General features: G+C 64.7%; 4 protein-coding genes across 19 annotated transcripts in view; 1 reads left to right on the top strand and 3 right to left on the bottom strand.

Moving 5' to 3' along the window:
- The window catches only part of TNRC6A (trinucleotide repeat containing adaptor 6A), a 96,636-nt gene extending 95,878 nt beyond the window's left edge, over positions 1-758 (top strand). For all 15 annotated transcript variants that reach the window (XM_076350696.1, XM_076350701.1, XM_076350700.1 and 12 more), the window contains one exon: positions 1-758. This exon is cut by the window's left edge and continues 2,014 nt beyond it. The gene's annotated coding sequence lies outside the window, so the exon portion shown is untranslated.
- On the bottom strand, positions 752-4,449 carry LOC143166386 (uncharacterized). Of its 2 annotated transcripts, none has more exons than XM_076350708.1 (8): positions 4,350-4,449; positions 4,211-4,269; positions 3,902-4,059; positions 3,580-3,745; positions 3,311-3,502; positions 1,949-2,173; positions 1,106-1,259; positions 752-863 (listed from the first exon to the last, which is right to left on the bottom strand). In XM_076350708.1, exons 1-8 carry the CDS (start codon positions 4,422-4,424, stop codon positions 789-791), a joined length of 1,104 nt encoding a protein of 367 aa, XP_076206823.1. In that variant the 5' UTR covers positions 4,425-4,449; the 3' UTR covers positions 752-788. The 2 variants fall into 2 exon arrangements, with proteins under 2 accessions (XP_076206823.1, XP_076206824.1); XM_076350709.1 differs by having other exon boundaries at positions 3,580-3,742.
- A 169-nt stretch (positions 4,450-4,618) lies between these two features.
- On the bottom strand, positions 4,619-7,884 carry LOC143166383 (uncharacterized). Its single transcript, XM_076350690.1, has 3 exons — positions 7,828-7,884; positions 6,673-6,792; positions 4,619-6,501 (listed from the first exon to the last, which is right to left on the bottom strand). The coding sequence occupies exons 1-3, from the start codon at positions 7,874-7,876 to the stop codon at positions 4,619-4,621; spliced, it is 2,052 nt and encodes a 683-aa protein (XP_076206805.1). The 5' UTR covers positions 7,877-7,884.
- A 1,836-nt stretch (positions 7,885-9,720) lies between these two features.
- NDUFAB1 (NADH:ubiquinone oxidoreductase subunit AB1) lies at positions 9,721-12,743 on the bottom strand. The gene is made up of 4 exons (XM_076351060.1): positions 12,417-12,743; positions 12,060-12,147; positions 10,726-10,837; positions 9,721-9,892 (listed from the first exon to the last, which is right to left on the bottom strand). Exons 1-3 carry the CDS (start codon positions 12,735-12,737, stop codon positions 10,746-10,748), a joined length of 501 nt encoding a protein of 166 aa, XP_076207175.1. The 5' UTR covers positions 12,738-12,743; the 3' UTR covers positions 9,721-9,892; positions 10,726-10,745.
- Between the last annotated feature and the right edge of the window lie 22 nt (positions 12,744-12,765).

Here is a 12,765-nt window from a genome sequence, read left to right as displayed (position 1 = left end):
TATTCCCATAGTTTGATTTTCTTTTAGCAAACTGATTTTTTTTTTATGAACAGATCTGCATTTTATTCTAGCAAAAATCTCCCTCAACGTGCCCACTATGAGATGAGAATATAAGTGTAGAAAACTGCAGCTTGCTTTCCCTTTTCTATTCGAGCACCTTTGGGATCCTGTTGCCCTCATCCTCGGTATACTTCAAACGCCCCATTTTCAAATGACCCCACCATTTGTGCCCAGCTAGATGCTCAAGAGGACACTTGCAAATAAGGAGAGCATTTTGGAAAATAAACTTTAATGCTTAAAACGTACTGGTGTTTAAATTTATACCTCATTTACATTAATCACGATGAACAATGCAGCAGCGCTTAATTTGTATTTCACTTTTCACAGTGGCTTAGCTTGTTCTGAAATGGCTATAGGGCAGACCATGTATGTACATAGTACGATGTGACTTCAAAAATCTGTTAGACTTTATTTTCAAATTGCCGGATGTAAGTCATTAACTCTGTTGGATGCCAGCATTGTGTGTTACTAGACACTTATCTGTAACTACTTACTACGAAATACGCTGTCCCAAGCCAAAGCTGGCTTCTGAAGTCTGGTCCGAAACAGTGGTGAAAATGTTGGCAGATAATCTTTCAGGACTCTGCCTCGAGTGGAACTGACATCACACCTGCGTTGATTGTATCGTCAAAGTGTTTGAAATTCCTTCACTGAGCTTGTTACGTGGAAATAAAATGTGGTTGGTTTTAAAAGCTGAACCTTGGTGCCTGTGCTTTGCTCTGCGGTCTTCAGGCTGTCCAGCTCCTCTCAAGGTTGACCAGCTCCATCCCCTCGCAGTACGAACGAGGCCGTCTGGCTTTGTGCTGTGGAGAGAGCAATTTCATCTTGCGCTGCCAGCGCTGCTGCTGCCCTCCAGCCGGGAAGCTGGGGAGGAGCTGATGGCTCCCAGTGCCTCCCTCGGAGGCTCCCTCCGCTGCTGGTGTCACCCTCCCCGTGCAGCCACGGGCATCTGCACACCCGCTGCAGGGAGGGAGCACGGCCCCTTCAGCACTCCCACACACGCAAGCCAAAACTCAAAGCCACTTCCACGGCCTGCTCTGCTCACCGGTCGCTGCCTGGAAAGCTGATGGAGGAGGGGGAAGGGTGTCCACTGGATGGGCTCCATGGGCCAACTCGACACTGAGATATCGCTGGCTTTTCCAGAGTCCACCATGGGATCGTTGATGCTGCTGGAACTTGTGTCCCAGTCATAGTGGAAACTGGGAAGAAAATTCATTGGAAATTAAAAGAGGGGGAGGAGGGGGTAGAAGTCTAGCTGTTTCTGATAGAGCAGCCTGGAGACCTGAGGAGCAGGACCCTGCTCACAGGTATTTTGCTCCAGTGGGCAATGTGCTCGCTGCACTGACACTGTCCGTCCGCAAACACGCTCCCAGGTCCCCGCAGCGGCGCTGATCTCAAGGACAGCAGCGAAGGGAGTTGCTCCTGAGCTGTGGCTGTGCTCTCAACTTGCCCGGCCCCGGGGCCTGTGGGTGGGGGTGTCCCTGGCTGTAGTGCCCTTTGCTCATGAAACTGGAAACTTCCAGGGCCTTTTTTCCATTTACACCCCTGGAAGCTGATTATAAGACTTTCTCATACACACACACAACCACACTGTTTCCTGCAGATGTGAACCCTTCTGCTGTTAAACCAGTCCCCATCACACAGAGCCCCTTACATGGTGGGGGAGGAGAAACCCCTTATTTCTCCTTGGACACCAAAGGATGCTGTGGTGTTAAGGCTGCTGATAAGCACAGGGAGGCCAGCATGTGGCTGGGTGTTGGCTGCAAAGCAGAGATGCCAGGGCAGGCTGCTGTGCCCCCAAAGCCCCTCACTTCTCTGCTTCACCCCTGCCCGCTGAGCAAATTAAAGACGAGACCTTGCTACGCAGGCTCGGCAAATCGCCCTCTACCTGGGCCGGCATGCCAGGCGGGCAGGTGGCGCGGGGCGATGCTTGGCGCTGTCGGTGATGCCCGAGTCCTCCCCGCAGCTGCAGCAGCCGTTGTCCAAGATCTGCAAGTGGAGCAGCTCCTCCGAGTTGCTGAAGGCCGGGTTGTCCAGCGAGCTGGCCGAGGGCAGCCAGGAGCGCGACCAGTACTGGGCCGAGACGTCGTCCAGCCGACAGAACCGCCGGTAGCTGCGGGGCAAGGCAGAGCAGCTGCAGCAGCGCCCGGCACCCCGGGGGCACACACGGGCACATGCACGCACGGCCCCAGTGGCTGCGCTGCAAGCACAGGGCGCAGGTTTCCACCCAAATTTCACAGCACCGAGGCAGGACCCAGCCCCGTGCCCTGGGTGGGGGGCAGAGCCTGTGACACTGAACAACATCTGGCCGCAGCCCCGCGGCTGATGCGGTGGTTTCCTCGGGAACAATCCCCCGCGGTACATTACGAAACCCTGGTGGGAAGGGCAGCAGGGCCAGGACAGCACGGCCTCTCCAGTGCTCCCAGACGAGCTGCTTTGGCAGGGCTCTACCAAAGCCGTGCTCCCCACCCACAGCTGAGCCCAGCCCAGGCAGCCGGTGCACAGGGAGGGGGCAGATGGACCCTGTGCTTCCCCACAGGAGGCACCAGGGCGGGGTGGGGGGGGCGGGAAGAGGTGTGTGTCCTTGGGACCACGTATTTTGGGGCTCATCAGCTTATCTAATGCATCTTTCCGCCACCGTGAGTGTGCAGCAGCACATCCAGCCCTGCAGCCCCCGGCGCTCCTTTCCTGCCTGCCTGCTGCTTCCCCAGGGCCAGCGTGGGGCTGCGAGCATCCCCCAGGGCATCCACATTGCTGGCACGGCCACACAGACACACATGCACAGACACCATTCCCCCCCCCCCCCCCCGGCCCCCCAGCCCATGGGCACTGCTGTGGCCGTGGGGCTCTGTGGGGCGCTGAGACCAGCCACTCCTGGGCCCCGTACATGCTCCCTCCCCCCCCCCCCCCCCCCCCCCCCCCCCCCCCCCCAGCATCTCCCGCCCGCCACTATCAGCTGCTGCAGAGTGTTTTTCTTGGCAGAGCTCAGCCCAAGCCCAACCCTGCCTCCCCGCTGAGCCGCGGCTCTCCCTGACCCGGGATGGGCTGCGCTGCCCCTGGGCACCCACCCACCTGCGGGGCTGGAGCTGCTGCCCATCGCCGCCGCCGCCCCCCCGCCCCCCCCGCCCCCCCCACGCCAGCAGCCCCGGGGAGGGCTGCAGGGGTATCAGCCATGCACCAGGAGCATCCCCCCTTTGAGAACCACCCCGGACCCCTGCCCTGGGTCCCCCCACCGGCCCCGCGCACCCACCTGCTGCGGGTCTGGTCAGCCCTGGCCTCCAGCAGCAGTGCCTTGAACCGGCGGATGGCGACGGCGGCGACGACGGCGCCCAGGAGGATGATGCTGAGCAGGACCCCGGCAGCCATGCCCAGCAGGCTCTGCTGCGTCACCCGGTAGTCGCAGCGCAGCCCCATGAACCAGAAATCGCTGCCGACGGGGCACCTGTGCCAAGGGTGGGCATCAGCCACCGGGGGGGGGACAGCACCTGTCAGCCCACGGCCGGTCCCGGGGTCACTCACTGGCAGAGGGGCCCGCGGTCCCGGGGGTGGGTGCAGATGCCGTGGTTCTTGCAGTAGTCACGGTGGCAGAGGGAGGTGCAGGTGGCGTTCCCATCTGCCCCAGCCACCCAGGCGAAACCAGCTCGGCAGGCAAAGAGCACGGCGCAGGGGTCCAGCGGTGGCTCTGCTGAGACAGGGGTACGAATGCCACCCCCTCCCCGCCAAGCAGAGAGCTGGGGCCAGGCACACGCCTGCCCTGCGACCAGCCCGGGCCGAGCACCGGACCCCAGGGGCCACAGGAGGGCCCAGTGATTGCACAGCCCTGTGCACACCCCACACTCACCCAGAGCCACGTTGCGTAGGACGGGGGCAGTGCCCACCGCCAGCCCCGGCCGGGCACCGCCAGAGCCCAGCACGGCGTTGAGGAGCGCGCCCAGCCCCGGTGCCTGCACCCGCTCTGCTGCGAACAGCGCATCGTACTCCAGCACCACACTGCCCTCCCTGCGGGGAAACCCCACGGCGAGTCCAGGGGTGGCTTGGACCCCCAGGTCCAGCACTGCACCCGGCACCGCCATGGCCCCGCGGCATGACGTTCCCCATACCCCCCCACGCCAGGGAGCATTGCACGCTGCAGGGCTGCACAAGCACCTACCTGATCCCCGTCACCTCCAGCCGCAGGAACCCAGGCACCGACATGAAGAGGGGCGCAACCTGTGCAGGGAGGAAGCTGAGCGTGAGGTGGGATGGCCCCCAGCCACAGCCCCCCCTGGACAGCCCTGCCCCGCGCTCACCGTCCGGTTGAAGCTGTGCAGCAGACCCCAGCGCTCCCGGGATCCGGGGTCCTGCAGGGCGGGGACGAACCCCATGTCCAGCACCAGCTCGCAGGGAATGCGGAGGGAGGGATGCTGCGGGAGAAGAGACGGGGATCAGCACGACAGGGATCCGCACCGCCCACCCCGGGGGGGCCACCACCACTGATCCCCCCCAAGCTGATGGCTCCTCGGAGCTCTACCTCCCATCGTGCCCAGGCAGAGTGTCCCAAATCCCCCAGACCCACCTTTCAGGAGGGGTGGCTGATCCTCCACAATGAACACCCGGGGGGCCCTGCCTGGTGCGGCTGGCGTCGCTCTGGGGGTGTCAGCATCTGGCCACCCTCTGGGGCTGCTCGACGGCTTGACCAGGTCTGTGTCCCTGGCTGCTGGAGGGGACCCGGGCCCCCATGATGGCCCAGGGTCCCAGGGGGATCAGTGGGCAGCTGGGGGGGTCCTGGCACCATGGTGGGCAGACGAGTCGGGGGTCCCCACGTCAGCCCTGATGCATCCCCCTGCAACACCGTGGCACTGGGATCCGACGTTACTGTCCCCACGTCCCCGAGCAGTGCTGGGCTGGTGGTGGCAGCTGTGATGGTGGTGGTGACGGCGGTGGCGACACCGATAGTGGTGGTCAGCCCCAGGGAAGATGCAGGCTGGGACGGAGCCAGCTGCCAGGGGGGCCCAGTGGCCGTGGTGGGGGCTGGGCTGCCTGGCTGCCAGCTCGGCGGGGCAGTCACTGCCCAAGGCCCGGCATCACCCACCCCCACTGGGGTCCCCCTCGGGCCGGTGTGGGGCAGCCAGAGCCCTGGGGACGGCTCTGCCGGGAGGGTGCCCGCAGCAGGGCTGAGCCCAGGGACGCCCCAGCCGGTCCCCAGGGAGGGCTGTGGGGTCGGTGAGGTGGGCACTGCAGAGCTGCTGGTTGGGGCAGGCTGTGGGGACAGGGGGACACGGTGGGACCCTGGGCTGGCGTGGGGCACCCCGCTCTGTACTGCAGCGGTGCTGCCTGGGGCCACCGAGGCAGGGGGCTGCCCCGGCACAGCTGGCGGATGCCAGGTCTGGTCCAGGGGGACATGGCCGTGTTCAGGAGGACCCTCTATGTCAGGTGGCCCCAAGACCCCTGCAGTTGGGTCCAGGGCTCCCCCCAGGCTGAGGGATGTCACCCCTGGGATGCTGGCTGTGGCAGTGGGGACAGGCAGATCCAACCCCTTGCCTGCGGCAGGCAGCGAGGTTGGGCCCGTCCCCATGGTTGGCTGGGCTGTGCTGGCCACAGGGCCCCTGCGGCCACCAGCCCCCAGGGACAGTGGAGAGGGGCGAGGGGCAGAGCGGGGACCCTGCCGGGCAATGTCCGTCCCATGCCACGGGTGGGAGTCAGAGTCCCGTCGTCCTACCAGCTCTGGCAGCCCCTGGCGTGTCCCCCCCGGTGTCCCTGTGGGAGTCAGCAGCCTCTGCAGCCCCCCCGCAAGGGGCGATGTCCCGATCGTCCCCGGTGCAGGGCTGTTCGTGGCTGGCATGATGCTTGGGCGAGTCCCTGGGCTGCTGTCACCCAGTGGGACGGTGGCCCCCGGGCCCTCCCCAGCCCACGGCGCCAGGGACGAGGGGCTGTGTGAGCCCCTCCGGCTCTGCACATGTGCTGTCCCCATGGGGCTCCAGCCCAGCAGGGTGCTGGGGGACCCCCACTGCCCCCCAGCAGAGCCAGGCACCGTCACAGAGGATGGTGAATGTGAGGGGGTCCCCTGTGGGGTCGTGGCACCGTCTGCCGTCACATTTCCTACAGGGTCAGTCCTGGGGGTGTATCTGGTGGTAGGAGCTGCGTCCGGCTCTACGGGGGCTGGAGCCCCCACACTGGTCACCCCTGGGCTGGCAGGAGATGGCTGCTTGCTGCCTGCAGCTGCCTGCTCAGCAGTGCCTGCAGAGAGCAGGGGCCCCGGGTGCTCGATGGCTGCTCCATCCTGCACCGTGGGCCCCGTCCCCACCCTGCCTGCCCAGGGGCCTCCGGGGCTCCCCTGGGGGCTGGGGGGCTCGTCAGTCCCAGCGGGAGTCCCAGGGAAGGGCAGCAGCTCAGCCTCTGTCCGCAGCTGCCCTGCGGCCTCCGGCGTCGGCACCCGCCTGGTGCCAGCTCCTCGCTCCGGATCTATGGGCAGAGGCAGAAGTGGGGGGATGCTGAGCAGGGCTGGCCCACAGCCAGCACCCCACAGCTACCGGCTCGGCACCCCAGGCCCCAGCGCGGCACCGACGCACGTGGCCGTCACACAGTGCCACAGACGAAGGGTCGCGAGTGGGACGGGCCCAGCCCTGGCGGTACCTGTCTGGCAGCGCTCCCCCGTCATGGTCCCTGGGTGGGCGCAGGGGACGGCAGTGCCCAGCGTGGAGCCCGTCCCACTGCCGAGACCAGGGCAGAGCCGTGCACAGCACTCCACGATCACTGGGGAGAGAGGGGAGAGAGCAGCGCGTGCCGGCGTCAGGCATCATGCACCAGCGTCGGGCATCATGCACCCCTACCACCTCCAGGAGCTGCCGGTGCAGGCAGGGGGGCTCCGCTCCTCCCCTCCGTTAACCACGGGCAGCACTGACGAAGGAGACCCTCAGGAACGACCCAAACCCAGCTGGAAACCACCTGCCTTCGCCTCCACAAACAAAACCGGGTCCTGCCCCAGCCGGCCGCGCTCTGCCGTGTGCTGGAAACGCCCATCTCGCCCTGAACCAAACCGCCGCCCGGCAGAGCCGCCGCGTGCCCGCGCTGGGACCACCGGGACCCCGGGCAGAGCACCACGGCAGCGCCAGGCCAGCCGCCGCCGGGGCAGGGCTCTGGGTCCCCGCCGCCGCAGCGGCCGCTCTCCGGGGGGAGCGGGCGGCTCACCAGGCACCGCCCGCCTCGGCGGGGCTGGGGTCACCAGGAGCCCCTCGGGCCCCGCTCCCCACCGGCGCCTTGCTGGGGCTCCCGCTCCTCCTCCCGCGGGCGCAGCACCCGCTGCCTTCGACGCCGCGGAGCAGCCCGGGCTGGCGGCACGGCACGGCACGGCACGGCACGGCACGGCACGGCACGGCACTCGCCCGCCGCTGGCACCGGCCGTGCCCCGGCGCGTCCGCCCCGCCTCCCACCCGCCACGTGCCCCCGGGACCCCGCGGCTGAGCCCACCCCAGGCGGGTCCCGGTGACACCCGAGCAGCCCCCGCCCCCCGCCCCAGTGCAACCGGGGAGCCCAGACCCGCCCGAGCCCGGTGCCGGTGCCGGTGCCGGTGCCGGCCCCGCCGCAGACCACCGAGCCCGCCGCCGCCCCCCGCCCCCAGCACGGCATCCCCCGCCGAGGCACCAGCGGCGGGTCCTGGGACCCCGGCCCGGGGCCGCAGGGCCGCGGCTGCGGGGCGAGGGGACCCTGCTTGGCCGTGCCCGCCGCCCTCCCGGCCGTGCCCCCGCCGGCCCCGCCCGGGGGGAGGCAGCGGCGGGCCCCGGCGCTCACCTGCGGCGGCCAGGAGCCGCGGGAGCCGCGGGAGCCGGAGCCGCTCCATGGCGCGGCGGCGCTGCCGGCTCTGCCGAGGCGGCGGCAGGAAGCCCCCGCCCGCCCCCGCTGCGGCGGGGCGGAGGCGCCGGGGAGCCGCAGCCCCCGGCCCGGTCCCGCCCCACCGGCACCGGCACCGCCGCTGCATCCCGGGGCGGCCCCGCCCCCTCAGCCCCTGCCCCCGGGCTGGCGGCCGGCGCGGCCCGGACCCGGCGGCGTGTGCGGGACCCCCGGGACGCGCTGCCCGGAGGAGAACCGGGGCGGGGCGGAGGCCTGCCCAAAGACAGGGCTCGGCGGCGGAAGGGCCGAGCTCGGGCTGCGGGACCCGGGGGAGCACGGCCAGGCCCCAGCACCCACGCTGACCGCCCTTCGGTGCGGCCCCGCAGGCAGGGCTGCGGGGACAGGACCCCGGCTCGGCACCCCATCACCCTGCCGTGGGCTGCACCGCCGTGCCGGTGCCCAGGGAGAGCACGGGCACCGCTCCTCTGCGGGCACACGCTTTCCACCCACCCTCCTCTAACAAACAGGTTTATCCCAGAAAAGCCACCGCTGGGAACTGCCAGGGCTCCGCGACGCGGGCTGTCCCCAGGGCCACCTCCAGCTGTGCCCAGCTCTGCCTTGGGTACAACTCAGGGCAAAGGCCCCTTGAGGGCACCTCTGGCTGCATCTGACGGCGGCTCCTTCACCAAATCACTCAAGGCCATACCACCAAATGAAACCAGTGACCACACCGGCACGCCTGGGTGGCAAAGGGATGGTTCTGCAGCCACCGTCACCCCTGCCCCTGAGCAGGCGCCTCGAAACCACCACAGGCACGGCGGCCACAATGACTGCTTCCCCCCGGTTCCACCGTGCAGCCTGTTCAGAAAATGTTTCGGAACACATCTGGGGTGAAGGAGCGGTTACGGAGTTTCCAAGGGCCCGGGCCTCGCACACAATGAAAGCGAAACTCGGGCCCCGAAGGCAGAGGGTCACCCAGCTGGCCGAGGATTCAGCACCGTGCGATTTTAAAAGTGAAATGCAGCTCCAGAGGAAGCCCCGAGAACAGCCACACCACACACAGGCACCACGGGCCGCACCAACAGACCCGGGTGTATTTTCCATCATCCGCCACCCTGATTGCCAGAGGAGGATATGTTATCGAGTGACACTTTCTTGGCTCACAGCCTAGCAGTGCCTCTTTGACATATGAAAGTGTTTCTTGGCCGAGAGGAAAAATGGTGTAGTGTCCAGAAATAACTTGTTTCTGTCTCTGGAGAGATTTAAAGCAAGCCTCCCATGCTGAGAGTAGTTGGGCTTACAGAAACATCGATGCGATTTTGCTTTTCAGCAGCAGGAAAGTCATTCCCCCCCTTTATTTTCCATCAGGAAAGCAGAAGCCTTTCAAATGGAACTTGCTTGTTTTTACCAGCACTGGTGAAATAAACAGCGAAGGCAGCAGAAGGGCGGTTTATTGGAAAGAGCAGACGATACAAGCAGCGAGATCACGGGAAGAGCGACCGCGCCAGCGGCAGAGGGCACAGAGCTTGGTGCACAGCGGCACAAGCCGTACAGGTGCTGCTAGCGCTTTCGCGCACGCAGAGAGGACGAACGGCGAAACGCTCTCAGCGAGACACGCCCGGAGCCCGACAGGCCCACAGACACCTCCCACTGCGCTCGGCAGAGGGGGCTTTTATCCCACGGGGTAACGGGCTCCGGCTGAGCAGAGGCTGCGCCGCCAGTCAAAGCCTGGGTTAGAGAGGGGCGTTTCTAGTGACGCCGGTTACTCGCCCCTGAACTGCCCTTCACACGCTGAACGCTAACAGAGCGAGCCACCGACAGGCAGCGTGAAACGGAAAAGGCATCAACACAACGTGGTCTTATATATTTATTCATTTTTTTTCTTGTTTTTAAAGGACAACATATTCAGACAGCTTTAAATACAACGTCCAAGTACAACTTTCCAATGAAAGCAGCAACGATACAGCATGTGCGCTTATATTCATACCCGCTGACACCAGCCCAGTCCTGGTGGTAGAGACATCTCCTGTTAAAAAAAAAAATAAAAATTCCACATATTTAATATTTCATCAGCCAATACCACTTTGAGGCACAAAAGAAGTGGGTCAGGCAGAGACAAGACAAGCCGAATACCGAAAGCAGGCACGTAACAAGTCCACAGGTCTTTAGAATCGCTAGGATTCTCACCTTGGCTCAGAGAGCGGCAAAGGGGCGCAGCTCCCCCACTGACCCGGGAGGGGGGTGTGGGGGGAGGCCAGAAGCGCGCACAGGAACAAACAGGAGCGCGGGACCGATCTGCTGCTGCACACTGGCCTGAGGCCACCGGCTCATTTCCCCTGCAGCCCCAGAGCACCTCGAGGGCCTGTCGCTCCAATAACCCCTTCCTGCCCGTTTCCTTTCCTGCTCCAGTCTCCGGCTGCGGCTGGTGGGGAGGAAACGGTCGGTACGGGCAGCTGGAAGCTGTGCTATCACACACCTCTGGAGGTGCCTACCCCACACGCTCTGCGCACGGCCGAGGAGCGCTGAAAAGGTGGACTTCCATGACTAAAGTCAATTCGCCATCTACTACAAGACCTGCGGATAACCTCAGTGCTTGAAGTGCCACGCAGGGCGAGATGAAAGGTCGCCGAGCCCCACGTCCTCCCTCCAACAGCAGATGCCTCAGGAAAACACGTATACCTTATCCTCCCCGCTCAGAGCAGGCAGCTGCTGCCAGCTCCCTCCCAGACCTGCCAGACTCCCGCCTGCCGTACAGCCGTACGGCGTCCAGTCGCCTCACGCCCCTCCGCAGGCATCACACGTGCGCCCTGCGCGCGCCGTCGTTACCCGAGACACTCGCAGGAGCACATTTCTACTTACCCGGCTTTGAAGAACTGTTTTTATTCATAAACATCCTTCTTATCTGCAATGTAATCTACAATCTCTTGTGGACACATTAACTTTTCTGCATCTCCATCAGGAATTTCAAATCCTGGAAGAAAGTGCACATATTTAGCCCAAAACAACGGAAACAGGAGCAAGGCTAAAGGAAGCAATTACTGCTGGCTCAGATGCCTGCAGCTTGGCAGGGGATAAACAGGCCGTGTCAGTCAGAGCCCACACTTCATTACTACGCCGAGTTTCAAGCTGCGTTCTGCCTTACACGACGCTGCTTCTGGATAAGGGAGGGGGCAGGCACAGCAGGGAGCAGGGCTGCCGAGCCAGCCAGCGAGTGCCCCTCACGCCTCATTAAAGCCTCTAACGCCTTCCCAGAGCTCCCACAGCCACCGGTGCGCGACGGGAGGGGGATGTTCTTGGTAACCCCAGGCGGGGCAGGGCCCGAAGCCCCTCAGGTTCAGAGTCTGCTGTTGAGCGCTCGTGCAACCAACAGCTCGTACAGAGCCGCAGCCGGGGGCAGGGAGCACAAGGGCTCTCGGCCGTGGAACCGGTCAGAAATACATTCCAGAAAATTTAAGGTCTTCTTTCTAGTCCGCACGGCCACGCACTAACACTCCACCCACGGTTCTGGTAAGTGGATTAAATATGAAGCATTAGCAAATGCTCTGAAGTAAAACACCTGCCTAGGTTTCAGAGAACGACCAACCCCCAGGGACGTTTACGACCCAATGCGACAAATTAGGCATGTACGCCAGAACTTAAGAGCTTTAAATGAAAGCATGAAGGCGGCCAAAATGATGTAAAAAGAAACTTGGAATATACACCAAGAAGGAAAAAAACCACTTTTTTTCTAGTAGCATCAAGTACTGAGGACGAAAAAAGTTCCGGTGAGGAAAAACCTGGAATACCCGTGATTTCACAAGCAGGAGCCAAGATCAGCTCCAGGTGCAGCCTTCGTGCTAAACGTAACGCCCGCTGCCCTCACCTACACGCTGCTGTCCCCCACTCTCCCCCTCCCCAGCAGTACGACGGGTGGTGCCCAGGAGGGGTACGGGGAGAAAAGCGGTCAGTGCTCCCAGAGGGACCGAGCTCAGAAGCAGACGGACAGACGCCTTCTCCTGACTCCCGCCAGTGCCACCAGTGACCAGCGCCTGTTCTCACTGCCCGAGAACCGCACGACGTTCTCTGAATTACAACGGGGAACAGTCAGCGTCGCTGTTCACAGAAAAGAACTAACGCCCGTTTGCTACAGCTGCGCTTAAGGATCAGCCAAAGAAAGGCAGCGAGGAACGTGAGCCCGCGCAGCTCTGAGTTACCAAATTCGTCTTCCATAGCCATGATGATTTCCACTTGGTCCAAACTGTCCAAACCCAGGTCCTTCATGAAGTGGGATTCGGCTGTGAGCTGGGGGAAGGAAAACCGAAGCTCGTTTGGCCGCAGCCGTTTCACTACGACGGAACCGGGACCGCCGGGTTAAACCGGGGCCTTCGGCCTCCCCGGCCCTCCCCACCCCGACCCGCACAGCCGAGCGCCCTGCCCGCCCCCGCCGCCACGGCACGGGCACCGCGGGGCCCCCAGCTCCGCCCGCGGAGAGCCAGCGGCCCGGCCCGCCCGGCGGACGGACCCGCCGCCCCCCGCGGCCGCCCCCCCCGGCCCGACCCGGCCCCACTCGCCTTCTCCGGGTCGATCTTGTCGTACAGCTTGAGGACGTAGAGGACGCGGTCCTTGATGTCCGCCAAGGTCAGGGGCGGCAGGTCGGAGAAGCGGCGGCACGGCGGCCAGGCCGCCCGCGGCACCTGCAAGAGACGGGCAGCGCCGGGCAGCGCCGGGCCGCCCGCGACGGCCCTCACCTGCGCCGGCGGCCGCGGGGCCGCCCCCGGCGGGGCCCGCGGGCGGCGGGGGCAGAGGGTGCCGAGCGCGGCGGGCCGCGGGGCGGGCGGGGGCGGCCGGGGCAGGAGGCGGCGGACGCAGGCCGAGAGGACACGGGCCGCCATGGTGACCTGTTCCCAGCGGGCACCGCGC

The sequence above is a fragment of the Aptenodytes patagonicus genome, chromosome 13 (assembly GCF_965638725.1).
Source record: "Aptenodytes patagonicus chromosome 13, bAptPat1.pri.cur, whole genome shotgun sequence".
Classification (NCBI taxonomy): domain Eukaryota; kingdom Metazoa; phylum Chordata; class Aves; order Sphenisciformes; family Spheniscidae; genus Aptenodytes; species Aptenodytes patagonicus.
This window is presented reverse-complemented; position numbering and strand designations above follow the sequence as displayed.

Bases quoted from the DNA above. Each gene is read 5' to 3' on its own strand.
- LOC143166383 (XM_076350690.1), bottom strand. From the start codon at position 7,876: ATGGAGCGGCTCCGGCTCCCGCGGCTCCCGCGGCTCCTGGCCGCCGCA. The intron at 6,793-7,827 runs GTGAGCGCCGGG...CTCTCTCCCCAG, and splicing joins GCGGCTCCTGGCCGCCGCAG to TGATCGTGGAGTGCTGTGCA. The intron at 6,502-6,672 runs GTACCGCCAGGG...CTCTGCCCATAG, and splicing joins GGGGGAGCGCTGCCAGACAG to ATCCGGAGCGAGGAGCTGGC.
- LOC143166386 (XM_076350708.1), bottom strand. From the start codon at position 4,424: ATGGGGTTCGTCCCCGCCCTGCAGGACCCCGGATCCCGGGAGCGCTGG. The intron at 3,746-3,901 runs GTGAGTGTGGGG...CCCCTGTCTCAG, and splicing joins CCTACGCAACGTGGCTCTGG to CAGAGCCACCGCTGGACCCC. The intron at 864-1,105 runs GTGAGCAGAGCA...CTCTCTCCACAG, and splicing joins AGCTTTCCAGGCAGCGACCG to CACAAAGCCAGACGGCCTCG.
- NDUFAB1 (XM_076351060.1), bottom strand. From the start codon at position 12,737: ATGGCGGCCCGTGTCCTCTCGGCCTGCGTCCGCCGCCTCCTGCCCCGG. The intron at 12,148-12,416 runs GCGAGTGGGGCC...TCCTTCCCCCAG, and splicing joins ACAAGATCGACCCGGAGAAG to CTCACAGCCGAATCCCACTT. The intron at 10,838-12,059 runs GTAACTCAGAGC...ACTTTCTTCCAG, and splicing joins GGCTATGGAAGACGAATTTG to GATTTGAAATTCCTGATGGA.